The following is an 11,227-nucleotide window of genomic DNA, read 5'->3' on the forward strand; positions in this document are numbered from 1 at the left end:
TTTCTCCACACGTTTCCGCAGCACATGGACAATGAGGTGCGGTACGCTGAACTGTCCTTGCCTCGCACGAAATACCCCGTGCGGATTCGTGAGCAGCCAACCGAGTACGCCCAGATCGACTTCCAGCGGTCCGGAGTGCTGTTCAGCAACGTGGCACCACCGCCACCGCCTCCGGACCCCGAGGAGGACGACCCCTGTGCGGTCACCTCGGAGACGCCGCTCATGAACAGTATGCAACCCACAAGCCGGGTAAGGCGGAGGAAAACATGATTTATCCACGCATTCCACTTATTCTTACAGCTACTGGCGTAAAACAAGTTGCTGCTTCATTAATGAGGCTTCCGTCCTCCTGCATATTTAAATCTGCCACATGTCAAACTATGAGCTAACCAGCATGTCATATTCACTTATGTTCACACAACATTCATGGAAAGTTTCTTTATGCTGATATGTATACAGTTGCTGTTGTAGAGATGCCTTGGCTGAACTCGCCTTTGCTGCAAAAACCTTCGTCCCGCTTTTTTTTCTCTCTCTCTCTCTCTCTTTCTGTTATCAACATCGCGAGATTGCTGTTTAACAAATATTTGCGTTGTTTTGGTAGTACTGCCTCTCAAGCTCTCCGAGGTGTAAGTTACCATATTTTGATACGCAATGATGAAGAAATCACGCTTGCTGAGACCTGGCTCCTGTGGGCACCTGTTGATCGTGCGGGTGTGTTTAGCCTCGCAATAAGAGCGTTGGTGAACGTAGATGGCAATCTTTCTTTTGTCACGCATCTTTATCAAAAGTTTAACTCGCTATTGCCATCGTGTAGCATGCAGTTTATGTGTCCCCTCCTGCAATTAGATGTTGAGCTGCTTCTTTTCCTCCACTACAAAGGTACAAAATCCTATGGAACAGTGCAGACAGCCCTACAGAACCATGCAGTACTCTGCAGAGACTCGGGGTCCGATTGCACCTCACTGACCAACAGGGATCCACAGGTGTGTCGGACAGGAAGGATGGCATCAATAGGGCACAGGCGATGCTTATGCACATAGAGCACAGAGACGCGCACGCGGAACGCATATAACACCCAGATTCATTTGCAAGGATCGTTCAAGGTTGACAGAGACTTCTGCTTGAGAAAAATCAGTGAGGAAATGTACCTTAATAAAACTTTCGGAGGACGACGTGCAATCCTTCTCCGGTCAGCGGCACATGAACGGCAACGCCATGAATGGTAACGCCAGTGAACATCACAGGAGTTGAGCAAGCCATCCTCGAGAACCGGCAAGTAACAGATCCGGACAGTGCAGCCCAGCGTTATATTAGTGTTGGCATTGTGGAGAAAATCATTCACATGTACTTACTGTTCCGAAAAGGCTGTGTAACATGTGTTCCCCGACACCACATTTGTGACTAGAATGGAGCGCGCATGGTAGTCTCTGAGCAGCTGCTGAACCAGTTTCAATCCGAGGGAGACGAATTTTTGCAACCAATCATCACATGTGATGAAACCTGGGCACATCATTTCTCCCCAGAGACAGAAAGAAGCAGCATAGAATGAAGACATCAGATTTCCCCGCCAATAAAGAAAAGCAAGAAGTCTGCGAAGCCTGCTGGGAAGTCCATGGGAACCGTCTTCTGGGACATGCGGGGTGTCATCTATGTGGAATTCTTGGAGCAAGGTGTCACGATTAATGCCCAGTACCATTCCACGTTGATACAGGGTGTCGTGCGAAACGCAATTCGCAAGAAAAGGCCTGGGATGTTGTCTGGAAGGGTAATTTTTCATGAGAACGCCAGGCCTCACACAGCGGATTTGACGGTAGCAACCATGGTCGTAATGCGCTGGGAGGTTTTGCTCCATACCTCTTACAGCCCGATTTATCCCCAAGCGATTACCATCGGGCCCCTTAAAGGGCCCCTTGGAGGAAAGATGTTCCACACAGAGGAAGCCCTCCAGAAAGATGTCCTGCAGTGACTACGACAGTAGCCCACTTCTTTCTACGCCAAAGGCATCAAAGAGTTGCCACAGCGATGGCAGCGGTGTCTAGAGACGCGCACGGTGAATACTTTGAAAAGTTGACATAGTTTGGTTCTTCGCAAAGTTTCGGTCAACCTTGAACGACCCTTGTAGTTCGAACGACAGAAAATAGTACGTGATACACCTGCATGATGATACGCTGCCGTAAAGGGGCGGTCACACTGGTAAAACATTATACACCAAACACGAACATTCCTTCAAACATGTATGACGAACATGTATGACGAACACCCTCCAAACATGTTCGTTTATACACTCCTGGTCACACTGATCATACACGTCCGAAACATGTTCAACAACCTCGTTGTATAACCAGTGTGACCAGACTGTCATACAAATGTATGATACGACAACGTTTAACAACATGTTGTGAAACGTGTTGCGATGTATTTGGACACCGTTCAAAAGCAGCAGTGTTCCGTGCGACGATTTTGAGTGAAATAAAAATTTGCGTCACATCACACTGACATTCATTTATATTTACGAAAGCATGTTGCGTTTTGGAAACCATGTGACAACAGCTAATGGCGACATTTGTTTAGTTCACTTTGGTGAAGGCTCCTGACCGTCCAGACGATAGAAATGGCGAGCTCTTTTCCGGTGCACTTGGAGGCCGATCTGATCACTTTGGTGGAAGAACGGCCTGCCTTGTGGCAGATTAAACACCACGACTATCACAAGAAAGACGTTCGCGAGAGATTGTTTGGGGAAATCGCGCTTGAACTTGGAGTGGAGGGTGAGTATCCGTTTTTAACATAGCCCGAGCGTGTATGCTCATTTTCTAAATTATTCCAGTTGCCGCTGTAAAGGCAAAATGGAACTCGCTCCGATCGGCGTTTGCCAGAGAGCAAAGGAAGACTTTAGCCAAGCGGTCAGGGGACGGCGGAGATCAGGCGTACGTTTCGTCGTGGACTCATTTCAAGAGGATGAGGTTCATCGCATCTGGAAATCCAAGGAGCGGTAGCGACTCCAGCCTCGACGAGTCGTCATCTTCCCCCTTAACCCCGACTCCCGCCGTTCAGGTATGATCACACATGCCACTGGTATGTATTTCACGTCATTGAGTGGCAAGATACGAAGGCAGAAAAATAGGCGATGTCAAGTTGCCGCCGGTGGTGAGTAAATCAAAGAGTGCTATTAAACGGTAGCAGCAACTTCTTTATTTACACATGGTTACCATGTGTAAATAAATAAGTTGCTGCTACCGTTTAATGTCATTCTTGGACAAATAATGGCAGTGAAACCCTTTTCACACAGTTTTACCAAACTTGTGTTTAGAAATGATATGCGAACTGGAAAATTAAGAGCACAGAGATTCCCTTTGTACGTTCCTTCCAGCCTCTAAACAACTTTGTATCGCGTTGCAATTGTTTTACCAAAATTCATATTTTTTTACTTGCACCACATTTAATTATCACTTTCTGCAAACAGCTGTTTTCGTCTTTGCACCTTCTCTCCCATTTTTAGCGACTGATCGTATTGCTACACTAGCTACAAGCAGTTGCCATGAACGCACACAAAGCATTTTCTTTTACTGTGACAAATTTTGCTGCAACTAGCTTCTTACTGAAGCATTTTCGTTCCGTTTTCTTTTTTGCTGCTTGCACGAGTGTCATAATTGTGTGAATTATTGACAGAACACAGCAGAATCCTTCTGTTGAGCTGTTGGAAACTGCTGCTTTGGTTCCAACATGACATTGCAGTAGAGTGTGTGCAAAGAAAGAGTCTCATTGGTCGTCTTTTTATATTGTTTCACATGTTAGGCTCTACTGGAGTCGACACAAAGAAGTGTTGCAATTGTTGAGGATGATGATGAACGACATGAAGTCGGTCGTGCCCTGATGGAGGAAGACCTTGAGCCTATGGCCACGCAGTCGACTGCCCGTGCAGAGCACTTTTCTCCAGTGAGCACACACGGCTCACAACCTCGCAAAAGGGCTCGGACAGCTACAGAAGAGTCCCCAACGGTGCTGGAGCGACGGACACTACTCTTGCAAGCAGCCATCGATAGACTGAACCGGCCGGCTGCTACTTGCCAAACAGATGAGGTCGATGATTATGTCAAACGGCTAGCAAATGTGTTGCGCCGCGTTCCATCTGGACTGCAGCGTGAAAAACTATTTCACGCGTTAATGACTAAGGCACTTAACACAGTGTTTGAAACGACAGACTTTGGCATAGAGTTTTGAACCACTTTGGATCTACAGTGTTCTTTTTTTTGCGCGGTACGTTGAGATGTATTTGGAGTGACAACGGCAGGAGTTTCATGCTCAAATAAACATTTATCTGTAATTTTTCCAAAATAGAACTATATTGCAAAGTTGTAATGGATGTCATTTCGCAAAACAAGGGTTAACAACATTGAAGAAGGTATATCGGGGAAGGAAGCGTGGTGGAGCACATGTAAAATGGCGAGCCGGTATCACGGTCTCTGAATCACGGTCTGGCCCAGACGATCCTTCATCCCTCCTGGAGCAGCGCTCGGCACTTCCAGAGGCTGCTGTGAACAGATTGTCCCGTCCTGCTACTCAAACGGATGAGGTTGACAACTTCCTGAGGCAGCTGGGAGACTGCATACGTTGTGTACCTTCAGGAATAGAACGGGACAGACTATTTCTGGCACTGTGGGCAAAAGTGCTAAATGGAAAGCACAAAACAACAGAGTTTAGCACAGAGTAAATATAGTTTCTGATTGAAACATTAGCAGAATGCTTCTTTATTATGCGATATGCATATTTCTGCACAGTCCTTCGCCCCTTCTGGAGCAGCGCGCAGCAATTAACAGGCTGCTGTGGACAGATCATCCCGTCCTGCAATGTAGATACATATACAGCAAATCTCGGTTATAACGAACCCACTTATGACGAATTTCCGATTATAACGAATGCATCGAATGGCAATATTTTGAATGCTGTCAAGGCTGTATAATGAACTTTGGATCGAACAGGTTGCGCATGACCGCAGAGTTTGTTATAAACGAAATTTACTGTAATATGCGATACAGCATCATGTTCCCACGTACCTGCTTCACTCCAGTCCGATTGATCGGCGCTGCCAGCTCACACTCCCCGGACCGTTAAAATAGGCGCAGAAGTCTTCCCGCACCTGCTTGGCCCTAGCTGTATGGTTCTGGCCCTGAGCACCTTGTCCCTGTGCTTCGGGCAAGCCACGATGGCACTGCCTCCAGGCACCGAGGTTCACTTCACCTATAATTGTAATCGATAAATGCCAAGGTCACCATGTGTGAGCAGTAACTTGCTTGTGGAGGAAAGCATCTTTCCACCATCCACAACCTGCAGTGACATGAATTAGGGAGCTTACTTATTTGGCTAATGCCAATTATGTGGAGAGAGGATGTCACCTGTGAGGATATCTTCGGTGTCGAGATATCCAGGAGGTGTGTACAGCCTCTTTGTGGGCCTGGCATGTCGAAGCATATTGTGCAAGACCACACAGGCTTTCACCAGATCCTTGGCATTTTCAGCACTGGACCGTATCGGACTCCTGAAAAGCTGCCACCGGCTTGCCAGGACACCGAAAGCATTTTCGACGACCCTTCTGGCCCTTGATAGCCTGCAATCATTGCAAGTAGTTGTTGCAGCAGTACCAAAATGTATACAATCTCAGTATTGTAGGATATGTTTAAGATGTAGGATAGGATGCATGCACCTTTTATTGTGTATGCGTATTTGTCATGCATTACAAGTAACATGCAGTTTTCTGCCAGTACAGGCTGCCATCCAACCTGTAATTGTATATCCGTCTTTCTGTGTCAAGTTCCCGGGCTGGAAATGGTCTTTGCAGATAGGGCTTCAGCCCAAACCCTTCGTCGCCTACAATAGTGTATGGAAGGGCTTTATCACCGCCACGGGGAACTCGAGGCGAAGGAATGTGAACGGTGTTGCCCTCAATGGCGTCCTTGAGGCTGGAATTGTTCCAGACTGCACTGTCCGAGAGCCTCCCATTCCTTCCAACATCAATGTACAGAAATTCAAGGTCTGCACCAACAAGTGCCATGAGCACAATACTGAAGCTGCCCTTGTAATTTCTGTACATAGCGCCAGAGGATGGTGGAGGTAGGACCTGGACGTGTTTACCGTCCAGGGCCCCAATGCAGTTAGGAAAATTCCAGGCATCTTCGAACGCCGCGGCAACCTCCATCCACTGAGCCTCTGTCGTCGGTGTTGTGAGGTAAACTGGCTGGAGCACTTTGTAGATGACCTGACACACTTCACGCACTATGCCCGCAACAGTGTTGTGTGCCAATCGGAACTGGAACCCCAGTGAGTGAAACGATTCACCTGTGGGGAGTTAATGTGTGAACTATGATGATAGTAGCTACAAAGAGTGAGTCACTTGCATGGCATACACTGTACAGACTGAAGTAATGATGGGCAGACCGCGATATTATATGCAGTAAAAGCACGGTTGATAACAATGCAAATATGCAGCTGTCATATCAGCTAAGAACTGATCATAACACAGAAGAATAAAATGAGGGAGCATGCACAAGGCATGGGGGAGGGCAAGTATGCATTTTCATGCACTATAAAAGCCACGCTATTGCGTTCATACGGTCTCAAAACATGCAAATACAATTCAGTTGAACTCGTGCATGTCCAGGAACGCAACCTGCGAAACATGCAAATCTGCAGTCGGGATGAGCGATACCGATTAGCAGTCTTAAGTAACTTCGTTACGAGTAACTACTTGCAGTAGAAAGTTAGCAAGTTTTAACTGCAGCCAATCTCTTTTCTACTGTTTTTAATCAAAATTTCTATTTCGTCCCAACTTCTTGATGCCACCGGTGATCATGCAGTGGCCTGCCCCCTGAGAAGAGTAAAATATCCGTGTAGGGAAGCAAACGGTACTAAAAATCTCCATAGTATTTAATAGCGTCAAGGATCAAACATGGAGGAGATTTTCAGGGGTAGTCTTAGTAATGTGAAATTGTAGCATTAACTTCAAATAGTAGCTGCTGTGCAGAAGGTGCAGCTCTGCTCATTTCGTATCACTGCGAACAGTACGTGTAACAGAAGCTGCTCACAACGTTTATGTTTAAAAAATTAACCAAGTACCTTTTGCTCCAGTAAGTGTAACCAACTTATTAACTATTCAAAGTAAATTTTCCCAAGGGTGCAAAAAAAAAAAAAAAAAACTAAAGCAGAGAGCAGTATACATTGTTTTGTCAATTGTGCAATCACAGATGGAAGGTGTGAGTGAAACAGTGACCTGATAGCCAGCCATCACAACAAACACCACAGTCGAAGCAAGAGAGACAGTAGCTCTTAATTTGGATGCCATTGAAGCTCGCTATCTGTAAATGTTACCTCGATACCCGAAGAGTATTAGACAACTGAGACCTCTAAAAAAGCTTTTGGATGGTGAGTGCTTAAATTGTTTAGAGTTCGCTGTAGCTGGGGAAAAAGTGGGGAACCTGCCTTGACCTCTCCGGGAAGTGCTCCTGTCTTTCCACATAACTTAATTAAGTTTCCGGAGGCTCACCTGTTGCAAGATGCCTCAACGTGACAGCGAGACGTTCTCCTGGAGATATTGCCGCTCGGAAGTTCGTGTCTTGCTTCTCGATATATGGGCGAACCATGTTTAGTAGATACTCGAACGTCGCCACGTCCATGCGCAGGTATCTTCTGTATCCGTCGTGATCTTCGACCGCCAGCTCCCGCATTAGATTTTCATAGCAGCTCATCTGGGGCCGTCGCAATAGATACGGCTTTACCCAGACGCTGCGTCGTTTGGGACGCTGACCACGGCTGCCAGAGCTGGCGCTTAATTCTTCCTCTGCTTCCAACAGAGCAATAGCTGCAAGGGCGAGCTCACAGTTTTCGTCATCCACCACGATCTCTGCTGTAAATAAGGGGAGAAGAATAGCGTTCGCGCGGCACCACGGCGGCCCAAAGCAATGTCTAATATATGCACACTGACATTGACACTCACCATTCCTGCTTGGATGACCTGCCTCGAGATTCATCGGCGTGGAATGTGGTCGCGATGTCACAAAAAGGCGTAGCAGAAGGATCAAATCGCAGGACCAAGCTCGAACGTGAAAAGAAGACCGATATATCACGTGCGCGCCGTGCCAGCCGTGCTGTTCATTGGAAGCAGGTTGGTGACGTCTACTGACGCTAGTGCGCAGGCGTCATATAGGCGTTGTATGATCGGTGTGACCAGCGACGGAAGCTTGTTCGCGCTGAACATGTTTGAGCCGTGTTCGGTCAAACAAATGTTCGCTGCAAACACTGTTGTGAGACATGTTGTGTATGATCAATATGACCAGCCGTTATACAGCTCTGAAACATGTTTGCATACATGTTGTTGAACATGTTTTGAGTGCTTGTTTAACCAGTGTGACCGCTGCTTAAGTGGAAAAGAGTCGGCGTACTGTACAATGTGTGTTCTGTCCAGACGCAGACATCTGCACGATTGAGTGGTTTTGACATGTGCACTATTGATTACGTTTTTGTTACTCGCCTTTCCTATTTTTTTACGAGTATCATAGACCTTTTTTTTTCTATTTCTCTGCATGGTTATCTCGCATATCATTTTATGTGTTATTGGGAATGTTGAACGATTCTGTAGATCAGCATGCCTCTTCTCGTTTTGCTTCGGCGCCCAGTCGCCCTCTTTTGGTTTTCTGTTAATCACAATGTCAGGTGTTGAACCTCAGCACATGCTTTTGATCCTTGTTTTCTGTCTTAGGCTCCACATTCTTGTTATGCTTTGCCTGACACCAGCATCTATGTTAGAATATGTTTCCTGAGAGGTACATCCGTTGAGCTTGTCGACGGAGCAGCCGTATAGGATTATATCTTCCAGTCTAGCTCCACTACTGCCCCTGCATGGCTTGCATTTCTGCAAATGAGGGTCATCACCTATCTAAGCCTGTCCTTTAGTCATAATGTCCCGGTTTCCTTATACTCACACTAAGCTCGTCATTCTGTTTCAGCATCTAGGAGGCTCAACGAGTGATCACAACACAATATCAACGCCTGTGTGACGTCGCTCTGCCAAACTGTATTTTAAGTGTTCCTCGGTGAACCGCTGGGAACGGTACCAGCCGCACTGAGACATAAGGACAAACGAAATGCTCCTTCACGAGGTCCCTGTGATTGTGTACATAAGACATATTTCTCATGTGACGTACGAAATGCGTCGACATGGCTCCAGAGACAGAGCCGTCTCGAGGACAACACCTAGTCACCTCTACGAGAGCACCAGCGAAGCTCACCACCAAACTGCAGAACCAGCAGCACAGCAATGAGACATTTTGAACCAGGCCATCGCGAGCTACAGCCCGTCTTTCGCTACATTAATCACACTGGTGCGCCGGGAAGAGGAAACATTCCTGGACAACATTGACTTTTACCCAGAGACTCTTCGCTAGAAGCATCGTCCCCAATTCTTGGTGAACCGCGTGTTTTCAGGTCGGGAAGACAACAGTAGTCTACTGTCAACTGCTGTTTTACCAACGCGTTCACTCTTATTTAATTCGCATTATTTTTCAACATCTTCACATAAGTACTTCACATGAACTTGAAGAAAGCTTTGACCTCTAAAATAAACAAATGATTAATACCATTGAATTTGCTAACCGACTGAAAAGCATCGCTAAGCGTTGCTAAGGGTTAAAGGGTGCAAGCGTATACTTCGTTAAAGGAAGCATCTGCCAAAAACAGAGCCTAACAAACCTCGTAGGACAAGTTGTAGGGTTTCAGAAAAGCTGTACCATAAGGGAACACAGTAAATTACGTCGTTATTATTTAGCACGTTCTTTAGCTTTCCTTTCCCAGAAGGCGAACTCTGTGAAAGCAGGCCGCAGAAAACAGACTAGGACATACTACATAATGAAAAAGCCTAGGACAGAAAAACGGACAACCTTTATTATGATATTATTATTATTATCATTATTGTTGTTGCTGTTGTTGCTGCTGTTGTTGTTGTTGTTCATGGAGTTTAGCCACCAGCTTGCCCGCGTCTCTGCTATTTTATGTGTGAAGGCAGCATCCGTAAATTTTGCGTTTTAACTGCAGCGGATTTTATCTCAAATAACACGCGTTTTAGCTCAGGAACAATTATCATAAAGAACCCCAGGCGGTCTAAATTATCCGCAGTTCTACCCTGCGGCACGTGCATCATGTATCAACACAATTGTGGGCTGACTCACCTTGCATGTAAATCTACCCAATTATTAGAGAGTTTTAGCCAGGGTTGGTTACTGAAAATTTTATTGTTTACGGTTCCATTTCCAGTAACTGAAAAACTCTGCGTTTCGTTTCCGTTTCTGGACGATTTTCGGTACCGGTTTCTGTTTCCGTTTCCTTTAAGAATTTCGTTTCCGTTTCCGAGGTAATTTCGGTACTGGTTTCTGTTTCTCATCCGGAACTCGTACTGTCTGGTTTTGTCTTTTTCATGTCAGATATTCTAGTTACATAATAGATGCAAAAGGACAGCCACGCCAAACACAAACACTAACGACTTTAATTCAAAGTTCATCACGAATCTTATACACCGCAAGTAGATGCCTCCCAAGGTTGCGGAAATACATGCCTTTAAGTTTCAAAAGTCTCCGCTCGTGCGCAAAAATAACAAAACTTTCGCGTCCATCTTGCTGCGCAGTAGGCTCAACACGAAAGAAAGTCCCAAAAATAAACGAATGAATGAATGGACGATGACTGGAAGAATAGTGCGGATATATATAATTTTCATATTAACGCGAAAACACTGGGGGAAACGTCCTGCGAATTTGGTTTCAGTTAACGTTACCGCTTTTGAATTTCGTTTCAGTTTCGGTAGTGGAAACAAACAATTTTGTTTCCATTTTCGTTTCCTGTTGAATTTCGGTAATTACCGTTTCTCGTTTCCGGTAGCCAACCCTGGTTTTAGCAAACCATGGATAACGTGGTGGCGGTGGTGGTGGTCAAAGGGCTCGCCGTTGTCGGACTCACAGAGGTGGGCAACGTCACGACTGACGTCCTGGGGGAATGTGCGTCCTAGGCCGACTTCCAAGGCAGCTGTGCCGACATATGTCTGAAAGCGTCTGGGGAAAATCCAGTAAAAACCCCAGACAGCACAGCCGGCACCGGGATTCGAACCCGAGTACCTCCCAGTCTCAACGTGACATGGCCAGCACGCTAACCCTGAGCCACGGGAGCTGGTATTGATATCGTGGCTTGCGTCGAA

General features: G+C 46.2%; 2 protein-coding genes across 10 annotated transcripts in view; one reads left to right on the forward strand and one right to left on the reverse strand.

The window, feature by feature from the left end:
- Positions 1 to 9,625, forward strand: part of LOC135385943 (hemicentin-2-like) — a 1,123,122-nt gene extending 1,113,497 nt beyond the window's left edge. For 7 of the 9 annotated variants that reach the window (XM_064615587.1, XM_064615589.1, XM_064615588.1 and 4 more), the window contains 3 exons: positions 22 to 249; positions 880 to 983; positions 8,994 to 9,625. In XM_064615587.1, coding sequence (XP_064471657.1) covers positions 22 to 249; positions 880 to 966 — 315 coding nt within the window. In that variant the 3' untranslated portion in view covers positions 967 to 983; positions 8,994 to 9,625. The remainder of the gene's footprint in view (positions 1 to 21; positions 250 to 879; positions 984 to 8,993) is intronic. The other 2 variants (XM_064615584.1, XM_064615585.1) reach the window with 1 other exon arrangement.
- On the reverse strand, positions 4,312 to 8,118 carry LOC135385944 (uncharacterized). The gene is made up of 5 exons (XM_064615591.1): positions 7,985 to 8,118; positions 7,535 to 7,894; positions 5,391 to 5,602; positions 5,052 to 5,235; positions 4,312 to 4,616 (listed from the first exon to the last, which is right to left on the reverse strand). The coding sequence occupies exons 1-3, from the start codon at positions 8,016 to 8,018 to the stop codon at positions 5,490 to 5,492; spliced, it is 507 nt and encodes a 168-aa protein (XP_064471661.1). The 5' UTR covers positions 8,019 to 8,118; the 3' UTR covers positions 4,312 to 4,616; positions 5,052 to 5,235; positions 5,391 to 5,489.
- Positions 9,626 to 11,227: the final 1,602 nt, after the last annotated feature.

The sequence above is a fragment of the Ornithodoros turicata genome, chromosome 2 (assembly GCF_037126465.1).
Source record: "Ornithodoros turicata isolate Travis chromosome 2, ASM3712646v1, whole genome shotgun sequence".
NCBI classification, from domain to species: Eukaryota; Metazoa; Arthropoda; class Arachnida; order Ixodida; family Argasidae; genus Ornithodoros; species Ornithodoros turicata.